At 48.1% G+C, this 15962-nt stretch overlaps 5 protein-coding genes across 5 annotated transcripts; 4 read left to right on the top strand and 1 right to left on the bottom strand.

Annotated features, from left to right (window-relative positions):
• Positions 1-3309: 3309 nt before the first annotated feature.
• On the top strand, positions 3310-5313 carry BHQ10_000601 (uncharacterized protein; the record flags this gene model as incomplete). The annotated part of the gene is made up of 1 exon (XM_040878549.1): positions 3310-5313. One exon carries the CDS (start codon positions 3310-3312, stop codon positions 5311-5313), a length of 2004 nt encoding a protein of 667 aa, XP_040729106.1.
• A 1489-nt stretch (positions 5314-6802) lies between these two features.
• Positions 6803-7897, top strand: BHQ10_000600 (uncharacterized protein; the record flags this gene model as incomplete). Its single annotated transcript, XM_040878538.1, has 1 exon — positions 6803-7897. The coding sequence occupies one exon, from the start codon at positions 6803-6805 to the stop codon at positions 7895-7897; it is 1095 nt and encodes a 364-aa protein (XP_040729105.1).
• Positions 7898-8327: 430 nt separating this feature from the next.
• BHQ10_000599 (uncharacterized protein) lies at positions 8328-9313 on the top strand (the record flags this gene model as incomplete). The annotated part of the gene is made up of 4 exons (XM_040878525.1): positions 8328-8587; positions 8642-8762; positions 8828-9114; positions 9193-9313. 4 exons carry the CDS (start codon positions 8328-8330, stop codon positions 9311-9313), a joined length of 789 nt encoding a protein of 262 aa, XP_040729104.1.
• An 816-nt stretch (positions 9314-10129) lies between these two features.
• Positions 10130-12673, bottom strand: BHQ10_000598 (uncharacterized protein; the record flags this gene model as incomplete). The annotated part of the gene is made up of 2 exons (XM_040878514.1): positions 10130-12312; positions 12505-12673. The coding sequence occupies 2 exons, from the start codon at positions 12671-12673 to the stop codon at positions 10130-10132; spliced, it is 2352 nt and encodes a 783-aa protein (XP_040729103.1).
• A 1694-nt stretch (positions 12674-14367) lies between these two features.
• BHQ10_000597 (uncharacterized protein) lies at positions 14368-14832 on the top strand (the record flags this gene model as incomplete). Its single annotated transcript, XM_040878503.1, has 3 exons — positions 14368-14375; positions 14441-14510; positions 14638-14832. 3 exons carry the CDS (start codon positions 14368-14370, stop codon positions 14830-14832), a joined length of 273 nt encoding a protein of 90 aa, XP_040729102.1.
• Between the last annotated feature and the right edge of the window lie 1130 nt (positions 14833-15962).

Below are 15962 nucleotides of genomic sequence, written 5' to 3'. Positions count from 1 at the left end.
ACTACTCCTGCCTTGGGTCCTACGATGCGTACGTACTTCGACTACGTACACTGTCGCCTAACGCGGTGTGAAACAAGATGCTTCCAAGCGCATAGGCAGACCAAAGAGAAAAATTTTCTTCTCTATGCTTCCAGAAGATTGGTGGCCCACTGTGGTGGATAGCTGTACGTGCTACGATCCATCCCGCGTAGTTTGAATTGAGGCCCAATGACTCATTTCAAGATGAGTGGGGACGAACTGACTGAGCGAAAAATTAAATTTTCTTTTTTGGTAGCCTGGTCAGTCACATCGAATCCATTGGCGTGGCGTGACTTCAGGATTGGATGAGTTCGGAGACATGTTGCATTCTGGCTGTCAGGAACAGGCATCAACAGACCACATCAAAAGCAAAGAAAAGACGACGTAATCAGACGATACGGGAGCAGCCGCGATAGATTCCATGGCTGCCCGAGTGGATATCCCGAGGTCTGTCCCATACATCGCTTACTACTATGTAGTATAGACTATGAACCATCGATATCAACTAGGAAAAAGATAAACAAGTAAACATCTTGTCGCGAGACTGGATAAAATCTTGATTGCATTTGTCTGATCGCGGGAACTGATCAGTAAGTGAGAAGTAATACCGTTACCGATACAATACGTACCCAGGTACATACATACGTAGTTGTAGTTACACTTACACGTACAATCCAATCATTTGAATGGCTTTCATGGACAAATATTTCAATCGTTAATCTGCTTTGTGCCTAGGTATAGCTAGCGATCTTGCCAAGCTGATTAGAAAGCAACCGTTCGATAATAACTGCTGAGGTATTTAGTATAGCCCTCGCCACAGTCTCGAGGGAAAGCGCTCTCCGTATGCAGGGATGACCGCTGTTAATGGCATCATTGGGCTGCAAATAGCGGTCCAACAACGTCTTGTACGGCAGAATTGGGCAGCCAACCAGCTTTAAAGTGTCTGTTTCTGCCCGTTTCGAATCCCTTTGTGTAATTTACCATTTCTATGCCAGAGAGTTTGCCTTATGATTCCCTTCTCTGGACCTGAAATTCTGTTCAGAAGAAAATTAGGGTCCAGTCATCGTATTGATTTTGATTAAATCTCTTATCGAAGAGTAACATCTGATAGATTTGATTGGCCCAGATGTATTGTATGGTCGCGATCTTACCGTGTTACCGTACGATCTTATAGATAAAAGCCGTATCGGGTGTGATAATCTGGTATTACCCCGACAATAAGACGAATTGATCGGACACAAATTTATGTACAGCCATACATCAGATACATCCGCTGTGTAAACAGTTTCATACCCATGATAGTATATCTCTGCGCGAACCGAATCCGTGTTTATTCGACCCCCCGGCAAAAGCAAACAGGGAAGCACCGCGTCTGAGTTTAAATCAAGTAGATAGAATAACAAAACCTCGATGTTTCTGAACAACCTTTTAATAACAAACCTCTAGCGTGACCATGATGACCACGGGCGGCCCCATCCTGACACTCTCTGAGACGGCGTTCCGAAAATACCCTCCCGCACGAACCATGCAACGTCGTCCCGTACTCCGAACTTACGAGTGCTTTACTATGTATGCTTTGGTAAGGTATATTACAAGAGTAGTGAGTGCAGCCCAACGGACCGTACTACATACTGACTCACTCGACCCAATCAGTGTGCCACTTCTCCAGACTCAGAAAGCAAACCGAAGCTGAAACAAAGATTCTTGATTAAATGATTTTAGACAATTCGTGGTCGACAAATAGGACACTCGGGGTTGAGTCTCTTGGTCGTGAAGATCAGGCAAGAAAACATACAATAGCGACAACATAGAAGAGAAAAAAAAACCACCAAAAAACCCAGTGGCGCCGTAAGGTGGTACAAATAGTGCTCTTTTGAATCCTCTACGACTCTCCGCGGGCTTCAAACGTTCTTCTGTGTTTTCCACTTTTCCATTTTTCGACCTCAAGGATTTCATCTTGCAGCAGCAAAGCGAAACTACTGCACGACGCGGCCTATCACAGGTCGGGCACACGAAGGACGGCAACTTATCCTGCGTCTCATCTCCACCTTCCCTTTCCCATACAACAAAAAACTCACAACGACTCCCGCCTTTTCTGCTCCATCCCTTTCTCTCTCACTACTCACTCGCTCTCCGTGAAGGGCCGCTCGTTCGCCAGTCACTCGCCTGGGGACAATACCTCGACGAGTCTACGTACCACTACGTACTACCACGTACGAGTATTTTACCTTCGCCCAACACCAAACGGGTATCCCTGTTATCGTCGTTACCTGTCTTGTCTGGTCACTTCCCACTGCGCTGGTTTCGCAGTCTTGTCTGCCTACCCTGCCCTTTCCCCACTCCTGCACACCCTGCTGTCTTTTTATTATTCTTCTCTGATCTACTTTTCCTTCCAACCCCCCCCTCTCAAGCTGTCAGGATACTGGGATACTTGCATCTCGTCAACATCAGTCTTGGCCTCTCAGCCTCATCTTGCCTCCTACTCTGTCCGTCTTACCCGACTGTCCGTCCCGCAAACGACTTTTCTACCCTCGACCTCGTCGACTTAATTGTCCGATCTATCACTGTCACTGTCGTCGCCGCCGCTGCTACTACTTGTCGACTGACGTGCGCTGGCTTGCCCCTCCGTTAACAATTTTCTGACTGCAGCGCAACGCACCTGCACCCAGTTAGAGCAAAGTGCGCTCTCTCGTCAACCTGTCTTACCACGTCTGCTCCCGGCAATTCTTATTTCTTCTCTACTATTCTCTCCACTCAATCTCCACTGTCAACTGTGTCAGTCTGCCAGATCATTCAATCGTCGACCGCCTATAGTCTCTCCTACGCGGCTGACACCCGGCACTGCCCATTCACAGCTTGCCAGACAACTCAACTGTCCACCGTTGACTCACATTCGCTGCAGCACTTCACCGTTTCGAGTGAATAGCTGCCTGCTCAGATTATACCAGTCTCATAGTCTACCGCGCCGCCAGTTTTTCGATGGAGCAAGATTCGACTATTGTGGATATAGAATACCAATACAGAACCACTGCCGGTCGTTAACGATTTTCTCTATTCGGATCACTGATCAACGGGCCCAGACACTGCAAGGGTTCCGCCCAAGGTTGACTCACTGACCACATTGGGTACAAGGCAGGTGTCGCTGCTGGCGAAAGGAAAGCATTCGATTGGGTAGGCCTCAAGGCCGAAGAACTGGCCTTTTGTTGCCTGTATTCCTTCGACGGCTGCAACCCGCCCACACACGTACTGTGTGAATAAAAGCCCTCGGGGTCCGCCGCTGCTGTTATCATCATGGCCAAAAAAGTTCCACAGACACCCTCTGCAGCTTATCTTGAAGACTATGATGACCAGACAGGCGACGTGGTTGACGGAACACGCCAAAGCGCAAACATTGCTGCCAGGCGATCCAAGTCCGACATAAGACCTGGTGAACTTGTACATCTTGATTTTGCCAGTGACTCGGGCTATTCCAGCCGTACAGCCACAACTGGTGCCAGCGGACAGTCCCGTTCGGGTGGCAGACCTGGAGCCGGTCCTTCAACAGTAAGGACCGCAGCCCATTCTCGGGCACCGGGACCACCACCACCACCACCGCAACTACACCGTGTCAAGGAAAGCCGAAAGGAAAAAGGAAAACAACGCGAAGATAAACGAGCATCAGTCGACATGATACACGCCCAGCGACTTGCCAACGGTATGGCAGCTCCTGTCAGGTCTCCTTCAAAGTCCAACCGTCGGGAAAGTGTATCCCAGCAACAGCAACCGGAAGTATGCTGGGACTGTATGAATGGCTATCACAATGTCCATGGAATACATCCCACAGCCGCTATGGATCCTCGGACTGGCTACCCTTCGTACTACTATCCACAGGCTCCTCCAGTGCAAAATATCCCACCCGCATCTCCTCAGTCTACACAATTTGGATACCCATACGGCCCTGATGTCATGATTGCACAGTCTCGGCAACGACGACCCAGCCGTTCTGCCGCTTACCATTCCGACAATAGGCCTATGAGCTACCACAGCGGGATGCAAGAAGCAGGGTACAATCCAGGCGCTCTACAAATGAGTCAGTATGAACAACGACCGCCGTCCACTTACTCTGGGTATTTTACCCAACCAGCAACACCGCGTCAGCAATATTATGCTGAACCGGATGCTCCATACCAGGCCATCTATGAGCGATCTCGCACCTCTTCCATGTCTAGGCCACCAGAGCGAGCCCGTAGAGGCTCCGTTTATGGTCGCTCAACATTGGAACAGATCACGCCAAAGGCTTCGTATGAAGAAGGTTCGTTCTTAGAACGGCAAACTTCCCGGGAGCATCGTCCGCGGCGGATGTCTCAGTCCCAGCGACGGCCAGAAACTTACGATGAAGACGAGGACTTCTATCGCATGCCACCACCTCCACCGCCGAAGCCCAAAGTTGTACAGCCCAAGGTCGTCCAGCCCAAGGCCAATCCACCTAAGATTATTCAGAAGCGACCCGACCTTACTCACAAGCCTGCAACCACTGGAAGTATGCCACCACCGACAAACCGTCGTATGTCTCACTCACGAGACTCTTGGGACATGAAGGACTTGATGGAGGCTCTACCTCACCAGCAGATTCGCAAAATCTCTGCAGCTCCCGAACGTAGCCGAAGCATGAAAGCCAGAAGGACATCCTACCATGAGTCGGAATCCGGTCGTCAGATTGCCGTTGAAGATTCTCGTCGTCGACGTACGCTTTACCATGAAGAGGAGCCTAGCATTCGGGATATTCGCGAAGTTCGTGAACGTCCTGCGCCGGTCTCTGAAATGGAACAGAAACATCGTAACGCTGAAGAATACCAAGCAGCTAAATCTGGCAGGACTGGAGTCCCTCTAACGGAGGATGCCTTACGAATGAAAGCTAAAATCGCCCAACGTGTCGATAGTGATAGCGGTAGCCAGAAGACTCGATCCAACAGCAGCCGAGGAAGCGACGCCCGTACGCGGGACGGTAGCGGAGTCGGCTCGAGGGTCGATGAGGATGGCGGTTTCACTATGACCATGAACGGAATGACCATTGGCTTCACTAGTGAGTCGGTTAACGGAAAGAGGATTCACCTACGAACAAACGATCATGGTTCCATTGGCTTGAATATCGAAGGTCGTCGGCCGAAACGGTACATCATGCCTGCGAGTTCTGAATATACGAGCACTAGCAGCAGAAAGGAAATCGAAGATGGGCGGCGCGCTAGAGAGGACCGACGATCTGATCGGGCCTCTCGGCGATCCAGCCGTTCGACCTACAGCGGTCGCTTTGATTAATTGAAGCATGCAGTGTGATTGTTGTTCAAATCTTAACGGTCAGAACAAGTACATGGGACGGTTGTACAACGGCGTGGAAAGGGGGTTATAAAAATGGATTGGGAGGTATTTTGGATTTTGCTTGATCTAGCACTCTACTCAAAAGCAACGGATTTGAAAAGTTTGGATTTTTTCATAATTTTTGGGTCTGGCTTTTCGAACGGGAGACGAGACAAAAGTATCTGAGATCTTCACACTGGGAGGAACTGTTGGTTTTTTACTGCTGCTTCATTTTTGCCGGTCTGTTTCATTTCCGTTCAAGATGGTTCTGTTTTGTGTCTAGCAATGGCTTAAAAGCTTGTCATGGTGGTACGACCTGTACGATGTAACGACCCTCAAAACAAACGTGCCTGCCGTTGATGTTGATTGTTTTATGTTTGGCCTTCATCGCATATATCATGTTATTTCTTTTTATGCCTGTATGACCCTTATGATGATGTTGATGATATTTGCTGTCATGATTTCTCTACAATATTGCATTGCATTGTCACTATTTTTTCCTAATCTACACTTTGCGTATTGATTATTCCCATCCCCCGTTATTGCTATTAAACTCTGCATTGCGTGTCACTCAACGTTATACCCCCTTGCAGTTCGATTGGATTTCTGCATTTAACATGGCTGTATATTTGTCTTTTGATGATCGTCGACCACTATCCATACAATCTATGCGGTTTACTTTCAACTACATCACTATGCGCCGATTTGTAAAATGATCTTTTGACCTATGGATTTTACGAAACCTCATTGTGTCGCTTTGTACATCAGATGTCCGTCTTGTCGCGCTTTCAACATGTGCTTTGCAATATTGAGGAGAACTAGATTCGCATCGTCCTTCTATGTTTACGTGCGTACTTCCATAGTTCTCTAGTAAATCATGATCCACTCGATCTATCTAATCTAAGCTTCCGCTCTTACCCACGGTGCCGGAGATTCGGATCCACACACCTTAACCTAAAATACATCACGTGATCTGCTGTTCCGCTGACATAAGCTTTGTTGCCCGGGATACGCTCGGGCCAAAACAACTTACGTAGGTAGCCTGACTCCCAGCCTCCTCCCCTTCTAGCATGTTATTCGGTCAACCACCGCATTTTGGTCTGATACTCAGACTGAACGTTTGGATGAATATTGCTTACTGCCGATTTACCGTTGAGTATTTCCTTGTCAATCCTTTCATCATCACGTTGACACTTTCTATCACGCCCACATTCCAAGTCAAACGTTGAACAACTGTTATCCACATTCCTAAACCACTACTCCATCGTTATCTCACTTCCTTTTAAACAGAGAAGATTACAACGAAGCGGGGAGACTGTAGGGTGAACCGAACAACGTTGGATTGACAGTAAGTTTCTAAATTTAAAAGATAAGACACCGTCAAGACAACGTACTAAAACTTGCATATCAGATCTCAGTATCGTGAGCCTCAGGCTCCGAGTCAGTCAAAATGCCTCCATACGTCGTCCCCGAATTATCAGTCGATAGCGTTGTCGTCTCCGATGGCACGAAGACTCTTGTTGCCCGAGCATCGACCCAAACCGCCGTCGCAGGCGGAAAAGGAGTCATAAACCCAGACCACATCAACATGCAGGGATTGCTTGCCCTCTTCGCAATTTTGGGGGCAGCTTTCGTCATGGCAACGATCTGGTTCTTCTTCTGGGCCAAGAATGGTGGTTGCGTATTCCGGAAAGGGGATTGGGATGACTACAAGTCTACTGTTTTGCGGCGAAAGGGTCCTGATGGGCGCACGCTGTCGAACGCTACTACGAGCACGAATCTTGGCGGTGGCACTGTGCGTGGTTATGATGATGATGGACTCACTTATACGGATATAACGGAAACGGCGACTGAATTTACCGACGAAAAATCAAAGGCGCGAGGCGGTCGGAAGAAGAATAAGAAGAACTTTAAGGAGACGGCAAAGGAGAAGTTGTTACGAAGAACCAAGGATGAGAAATGGGAAGGCGAGGCTGATGACGATATGCGTGCTTATCGTCAAGAGAAACCTGCTCGTGTGGGTGGTCTGAATCGGGAAGCTGAGGGCACATATTACGGAACGGAATATACACCCAGTTCTCCACCTACCGCATATACAGAGAGCGAGGTATACCATGCGCCACCGCCAGAGGAAGAACGTCGTCGCCGCGATACTCGCAACGCGTCTGGATTCTCGTTCACAGCCGGCAGCGAAGATGTCATCAGCCAAGCGACGGAGGAACATCTCATTCGCGACCCAGCACAGACCCGTCGAGACACTCGTCGCCAACGCCGAGAGCGTGAAGAGCGCCGATCTCGCCAGAACAGTCCTCGCAAACAGCAACCCTCAAACAATCGCACATCTATGCCTGGCGGATACACTGAGCCATTGGATTTCTCGTCTCGAGGTACAAATTCCGAATACCAGTATTCAACTGTTGATACGGAGGATGACCTAGGTACGAGGAGTTATCATCATCCTATTCCAGGATTGAGTAAGGGTTACCGTCGGGACAGAGATGGTGGCGGACGTCGCAGGCGGGATAGTTTGAGTGATAGTGAATAGTCTACTTTTAAGCATGTTTCATTCTCTGTTCTTATATGTTTTGCTTTCATGGGCTGGATGTATGTATGGTATATGATCTCATGAGGTTTTTGGGTCCACTTCAGCATGTTGATGAGCAATCACAAATTGATACCAGTCTAGATTCTTTTCTCTTATAAACATAGACAACCACCGTGTCGTCAATGTCACTGTGGTCTGCCGTAGAATGAGTGAGCTCCAGAACCAATGAGCGGGGGACAATTGAGCATAGCTCCGCAACTTCCTGAATTATTATCCCTCACTCCGCAATTCCTAGAATAATTTCTCTTCTACAAATACCCCTTATATAGCAGACGTTTCGTGCACCTATCGACATATCGGACAGAAAGGAATGGTCATCTGGTGACATCCCACCTTCCCACCAATCCATTGACATAAAGCTTCCGACAGAATGGCATCATCACCAACCGTGTCCTCGCCCAGCAAAAGCAGCAAAGCGCCTCCTTCACAACAGTCCTCGACTACCGCTACCTCTCAACCCGAAAAGGCTCATGCAATCGATATACTCCCTACACCAGTCGCACAGACATACTCCCATATACACCCGACAATCCTTCTAGCCTTGTACTCCCTTCGCTTCTCTGCAGTGGTGACTGATCCCGTCTCGACGCTATGGAGCGATCTACCTCTCTATACCGCTTTGCAGACCGCGTATGTAGTGACCTGTCTACCGCAAGCTGGATCTTCGCACCAACACCACCACAGCCACGGTGAAGCGGGGACAGGCGAAGTCAGCGCAGATGTGAAAAAGACACCCTCATCATCCGGAAAGAGGAAACGACAGGCCGCAGGGAATAAGTCGGGTACACTATCTCAGAAACTGACTGTTCGTCATATTTCCCCTTCTTTTGGCCCTTCTGGCGCTTCAGGAAATCGTACTGATTGGAATAGGCGGCATTCATCGCCCTGACATTAACCTTCCTCCTCGGCACACCGGCCCTCTCCCTCCTACTCATTCTCTTCGGCGCCCCCTTTACGACGCATACCGCGCATACAGTTCTGTGTGCCGCGCATATGGCTCTACTCACCGTAACGCCACTGGTATACGTCCACGGCGTTGACGGTCCCGTCTGGAAACAGATCTGGGCATTTGCGCGACCCGCCGATGCCGTCTGGGGTGGTGCACTGGGTGCTTGTGTGGGTGCTTGGTTGGGCGCTGTTCCGATTCCGTTGGATTGGTGCGTTTCTAGTTCTCCCTATACTAATTCATTGCGTCTTTTTAATATGGACTTACTGACTTATTTGGCGTGGTTCAGGGATCGTCCGTGGCAGGCTTATCCCATCACTATCCTGACGGGTGCTTATATTGGGTTTGCGGCTGGTCAGTTGATTGGACGGAGTCCTTTGCTGTATGGGAAGAGGGTAGAGTTTGATTAGATCCTACTACTGGGTAGGAGACTCGGCCTGTGGTCTGGTAAGGATATGTAAGATGATTATTATATAGCAGGAATCACCAGCAGAATATCTGGCAGACTGCTAGTGCCAGTTTCATTCAAATTTTAGAATAAATACGAAGGGATCCAAGTTATTCACCCATGAAAGATCGTATTTATGGCAGGAGAGTGGAGGGAGAAAGAAGGAAGGCCTTCCACGTCCAAGTCCGATATCTGGAAATTTTCCCTTTCATATGGACTCTCGTGTAATGTTCTTTCTGATTGACGAGTCAAAGCATTTCCCATATATATATCTAGGTATAGAGAAAATCTAACTCATATCAATACAGTGATAAAAGGAGCAGGGTTCTAATGGCCGGAATCTACTGTAAATACAAGTCATCAAGGTCAATACCAGTTCCTTCATTCATTCGTTGATTGAAATCCTCCTAAACCCATGGATACCAAGAATACAATGAAAAGTAGTAATAACAATAGTGGAGAAGGAAAAAGATAATAAAGTGAGGGGCTCCAAGACAAGAGACACCATCAATAGAAGAGAAAATATGAAGAGGAAAGAAAAGTGGAGAAATCGACTCCGACATATTCGCTAGTAGATGGAAATAACAGGAAGTGGTATCGATTTGACGCGGGTATGGGAGAGGATGGAAGGACATAACAAAACATCATAATTGAAGCAAAGACGACGAGAGACTAAAGGCTGAATGACAAGGGGGTATAAGGCAAAACTTTTCCATTCCTGATCCTGCATATCCGACATGGTCATATTTCGTTCCTGGGTAAAATGACGGCGCTGCGTTTACTTGGCGTCAGTTGCGGGTTGGGGCAAAGTGTCCTCTGCCTGAACTACCACTGTCGGTTGCTGTTGTGGCTCAAGCTGCTTTGCTTGCTCGCTGCGTGGTTCAGGTTCCTTGAGTTTGTTTGTCTCTTCGACTTGTGAGCGATTCGGAGCGATTGATTCAAATTGTGAGTCGGATTGTGGTGGGCTCTTAGCGCGTTCGCTACCGTCCTTTTTGGGTGCAACTTTCGCCTTAATCTTCTCAAAAAGACTGAGCTTCTCGTTTTCCGACGATACGCCGCCTTCACGAGACGCACTACCAGATCGTGTAACTTCGTTGTCCGGTACAGAGGTCACGTCGGTGCTAGGGTTATAGGAGTCGTTGGTAAAGCTTTGACCTTGCGCACTGAGACTACCAATGGAGCTAGTGCTGAACTCGGCTCCAGCATTGGTTCCAACCATCGGTGGCGACGAGGTCGGGTTTCCGTGATTGTGTCTCGAGAGTGGGAAACGCCAACTGCGGCGATGATCCCTCTTCTCTGCCTTTGACACATCATCGTATTGATCGAAATCAGAATGGTCGGTATATGAAGATTTGGAATGCATAGATGGAGTCCGAGAACGGTTGGGCTTGAGTGTACTTTCGGATGGCTGGTGTTGGTGGTGACTATTCACCCCCTCTGGAACTCCGGCAGGAAATCCTTGATTTTCGGGTATAGTAGAGATAGGATCATTGGGAAGTGGTGCCATCGGAGTTACTGCTTGCGATGTTGACGGAAAATAACCCGACTCATTAGAAGTAGCAGCACTCAATGAGTGGCTGGAGCTCTGGGCACTGGCGTTGGCACTACCGGGTATCCGCTTCTTTTTCAAACGGTTGGGCTGACGACCCTCCTTGTCAGATGCTGGAGGAGACTTGGCGAAGAAGCTTGATATCTTACGCTCTTTCGTAGGTGTAAGAAGGGGAGTTGGTGGCGAAGCTATAGCAGACTGGGCTTCGAGAAATTGGCCCTCTTCAAAAGCCGGCTGTGCTGGCTTGGGTGCTTCTGAATGGGATTTTTGAACTGCAGGAGGACGAGTTTCAGGTGCGGGATTGCGACTCGCTTCAGCGGGAGGTGTGAGMCCAGCCGATGATGGAGAAGCTGACTCGCCAGGTCGAGTCAATCTCGGGGCAACCAGGCCCGGGGACCTCTTTGAAGGCACAGTATTGCTGCGTTTCACAGTGCTGACAGTCGACGTGGGTGTACCGGGGCTTTGAGTGTTGCCGGAATTGCGCGACGAAACAGACACATTGCGACGAAGGGTCTCGTACTTTCTAAGACTGTCCGCACCTCCACTGGCATTTGAAGCAGAGCGACGAATTCCTGAGGATCGTGAGGGCGTACCTGCAGCAGCTGCTGCGGTAGATGAGAACTCCTTGACTGTCTGCGGATCAGCTGCCGTACCGTTCATACCAAACAAGAAGTGATCTTGGTTTTCAATCAAGAAAATTAGCACATCTTGACTGAGCCTGTACTCCAACGGTGCCATGTCGTGCGTAGGATGTGACAACAATCCTGGCTGAAAGATAGCAGACAGATTGTTCGAGTTCATGCGATTCTTGTCCGACTTGGATGCGAAAACGGCAAGAAGGTCAAGAATATAAAGAAGTAGCTGCTTGTTGAGTGGAGGAAGCTCACGAATGAGCTGCTGATATGTAGCCACGGCCTTCTCGTAGTCGAAATCGCCAATGTCGACCGCCTCTGTACTGCCGACAGCCTGCTGTTGATGGTTCCGAATTGGTTCACGGAAGGCTTCGTAAAAGTCGAGAGGGACTATGGGTTCTGGCAGCTGGTTCAAATACCGTCGTAGAATGTTGGCGGCATCGTGCACGGTATAGCCTGTCCAATCCAGTCCTTTGCCATATCGCTCGGGCGAATCGAAAATCTCTTGTAGTTCTTTGATACGTCGCGCGGAGCCGCTTAGACGGAAGATACCTTCGACTTCGGTGGCTATAGAAACGATGGTAAGTTTGATGTCGTCGGATAGAGCTGGTGTGTATATACCTTGATCCTTGAGGAAAACCCCACACTTAGCGACAACGATGGGAACGTAGCCATAAATGAAGCTCTCGCCCTTGTCGTTGGTCAAAGAAATTGCGACATTAGCGTACTTGATGCTGACGTTGAGTGGGACGCCAAAAATGCCGCCGACTTGGGGTCCACCTTGACGCGAAAGTCAGCGACTGTATTGCAAAAAAGCAGTGATTCAAATTTTTTATGAATTTTGGAAGATTCAAGGGAGAGAAATCAACAGATAATCTGACCCCACAATCCTTACGCAATACAGGTGTAGTCTTGAAGTGCGATCTTCCTTCATGTCCAAGCTATCTTTTGTAGACACAGGATTGTACGTACCTTTGTTTTCATCCTCTTTCTTTGTGTTACGCTTAAAGTTCTTCCACCAGGACGCTAGATCTCGTTTTGTAGGCGCTGCAGGAGGAGCAGGTTCATTTGCATGGTTGTTTGTTGTGAAGTTTTGGACAGGTGCATGTGCCGCGAGCGGCTGAGGAGTTCCTGTCGTCATAGTGGACTAGGTTGTGTGAAGAGTGTACCTCAGTCTGTGTTTAAATCAATGCACTTCTCATGAAGCACAACGATTATTTTGACATAGAAGGTATTGAAATAAAAGCAGAAGACCAGTCCTTCTACTATGTGGTATCTCGAAGTTTGCTGTGGCTGTTTCAGCGCTTCAGCTGAAGGCGCTGACTAGCTGTTTGAATGCGACCCGGCGGCGAAATCCAGTTGCATAGATCAGAATGTGATAGATAAGTTGTATGTAATTCCAGAGATCGTCAGGAAAGAGTGCGACTTAAGCGACTTCCGATGAATAGTGCGACCAGACTCTGTGTGTGGTGTTGAGTCGGCGTCGAGGGGAGAAAGGGAGGTTGGGGTGGTAGCAGCAGTGGTGGTGATGACGGCAGTAGGGTTAGTTGGTTAAAGGCGACCGAAAGACTCTTGTCTCAGCGAGCAGAGCAGAGCAGGACAGAAATACAGGTGCAGTGAATTCTGATATGGACTAGCTGACAGGGCGATTAAGGGGTCGTATTGTGTAACGTCAGAACGTGTTGTTGCAAGGGAAATCAGAAATGAACGGTGACTCGGAAGTTCTTCAGTTTGTATGCAGTCAGTCAGTGGCTTGGGAAGGCGATGGGCGGTGGCAGAAGTCAGACCTTGGGTCACGGGAGTGGGGTGCCAATACAGTACAATACACACACATTGCACTTGATCCATGACTCAGGACGCTGATCCGTGACTGCAGTTACAAGACCATACCTTACAGTGGATTACATACAGTAGTATGATTACCTCTGCATTGACCGAGGCTCTTGCTTAGCCGCAGTACTTAATCCTAGTAAACTGAACTACGTACGTACCTTCTTCCAGTGTTAATTACACACTTAAGCAGAGACAGTACCAGTGGGTTGGTACGCGCTGTTCCTGGTCTCAGGGTTCAGTACGTAGTGGAACAGTTTTATAATTAGAAATAAAAAGCCAAGACAGAAAGGTATCGGCATTTCTGGTCCAACAGACCAACAGTGACTCTGTGCGGTAAAATTTAGACCATAGCTAAAATGAAAAACAAGAACGTTCCTTGGGAACGGCTGGATCTTTTGTGGAGGAATGCTCCGCTTGCGTCCGCGCTGAAACTGCTGATACCAGATTATGAGTCTGTCTAGACCTTATCGACCTCTGATCTTACTCATGGTAATTTACTCTTTCTAAACACAGCCGGACAATAAATCGTAACGAGTCTAACGACCACTTGCAATTGCACAAGCACGGATACATCCAGACACCACTTCGACCTATCCGCTTCCTATAGCTAATCGTACGGAGATTCCCCAATCAGCCCGGCCAGAAGCTACAGATTGAATGAAATATCAGCATTTAGATTGCCAAAAGCCCAAAGGCTTGTTTTTCGTAGCGTCAAAAACACAAAATTCGAGAAGGCGCCACAGCATCACAGGGTAGGCACAGAATCACGTGTTTTGTAGCTACCAATAAATGCCTAAGGCATCTTATATTACATGACTTGCAGTCATGTGACCTCGGAGGCATGATTGTTCCGTAGGAGGGAAGTTGAGCTCCGGAAGAGCTGCGGACCTAGCAAGAGACAATTTATCAAAGAACCAAAGCAAATACCACTCCCGTCAAGGCAACAACTCCTCTATCATAATCAAATTCTGTCTTGTCTTTTGAATACAATAATTGAGAAAAATGGAAGGGTGAGTCGCGAACAATGCTCTCTCTGTCGTGGAATGACGTCGCGTGCTAATCGATATTTTTTCAGACTCAATGCATCGGAACAGCGTGAGCTTGCTGCTCGTATGGAGAGGAAGCAGATGAAGGAATTTATGCAGGTACGATTTTATCTCTCTCTGGGCTTAAGCTTCACTCCTTTCCCGTCCCAAATTGCAATCGAGCATGGTTGCCAAATTTTGATGCCCCCGAAGACAACAAACATCTCACACTTTATACTTGACTTAGATGTACTCCCGTCTCGTACAACGCTGCTTCGATGACTGCGTCAATGACTTCACTACCAAGTCCTTGGTCGCCCGAGAGGAAGGCTGTGTCCTTCGCTGTGTCGACAAACATCTCAAGAGTTCCGCCCGACTGGGAGAGCGCTTCCAAGAACAGAATGCCGCCATGATGCAGAGTGGTCAGCTTCCTGGACGATAAATGCTGAATCATGTTTGATATAATGGAAAGGAGCAGGGGATTTTCAAGGGATGAATATAAACCGGGTTTGCCTCGGAGATTATGTTTACGGCCATGTTGAATTGGACAGTTGTTCGTTTGTGGTGAAAAGCCGGCGGGATGGTTTATATACCTTCATACTTACCTTGCATATTTTCTGATGTTGTCCGTTCTTCGGCTCTCAGTGTATTATAGTATTGTCATCAACCACTCATTCTATTTTTGTGTAAAGCACGCTTGATTCAATAGGATCACATTGGTAGGACACGCTGCACGTTACAACACATATGTACGACCATCTCTGTTCGACTGTACCCCATATCTTATCCCCAAGCAAACATCAGAGACCCTATGGACATAGTATAGCAGATATCAACGACGAAGCAAAAGTAGCCCTTATCATTATCGCCAAATTGGACAACGGGAAATTTTTGCCTAATCGAGTTTCGGGTTCCACGCCGGCGGTTCTGCTTGACTGAGAGACACTAGAAATGCACTGCTTAGTCCTTTTTGGTAAAGATTATTGATATCATCTTAATCTCTGGTAGATTTTGATGTCAGATCTAATCATGTTTAATTTTGATTCAGTTCACAGGGAAGCATTAGCTAGATCTAACGTTCAATAGTCGGGTGTAGGCCAGGCTAGTTAGTGAGGGGAGCCTATACACGAACGAGTCAAGCAGGAGCAAAAACGAAGACGTTCATATAGACTTGATCGTAAAGTTAGGTTAATAGACTCATGCAATTGGAGAGTCTCGCATGCTGCCCCTCACCAAAATGACAAGAAGCAAAAGAAGAAGACAGAACCCCCCACCACGGCCGAGAGAAGATTTCCCCTCATGGCTGTCTGCCTGTCACAAAGACATCATCCATCCACTCCTCTTCCTCCAACTCCTCGTATCCCCCACCGTACTCTGACACTGCCATCTCCAATTTCCACCCCACTTGTCATTGCAGTTCTATATAAGAACTAATTCAGAGAACGTTTTTATTTTCGTTCCGAGCTTTTTTCCTCCTTCCGTAATTACTTCGTCCCTTTGCTGACCTCGCCTGACCACCCCGCGCGGATTGCAGGTCAACTTTTGTTTGCATTGACGGACATCCTAATAGAA

The sequence above is a fragment of the Talaromyces amestolkiae genome (genome assembly GCF_001896365.1).
Source record: "Talaromyces amestolkiae strain CIB chromosome Unknown scaffold1.1, whole genome shotgun sequence".
Classification (NCBI taxonomy): domain Eukaryota; kingdom Fungi; phylum Ascomycota; class Eurotiomycetes; order Eurotiales; family Trichocomaceae; genus Talaromyces; species Talaromyces amestolkiae.
The sequence above is the reverse complement of the archived record's forward strand: the minus strand, read 5'-3'. Positions and strand labels throughout refer to the sequence as shown.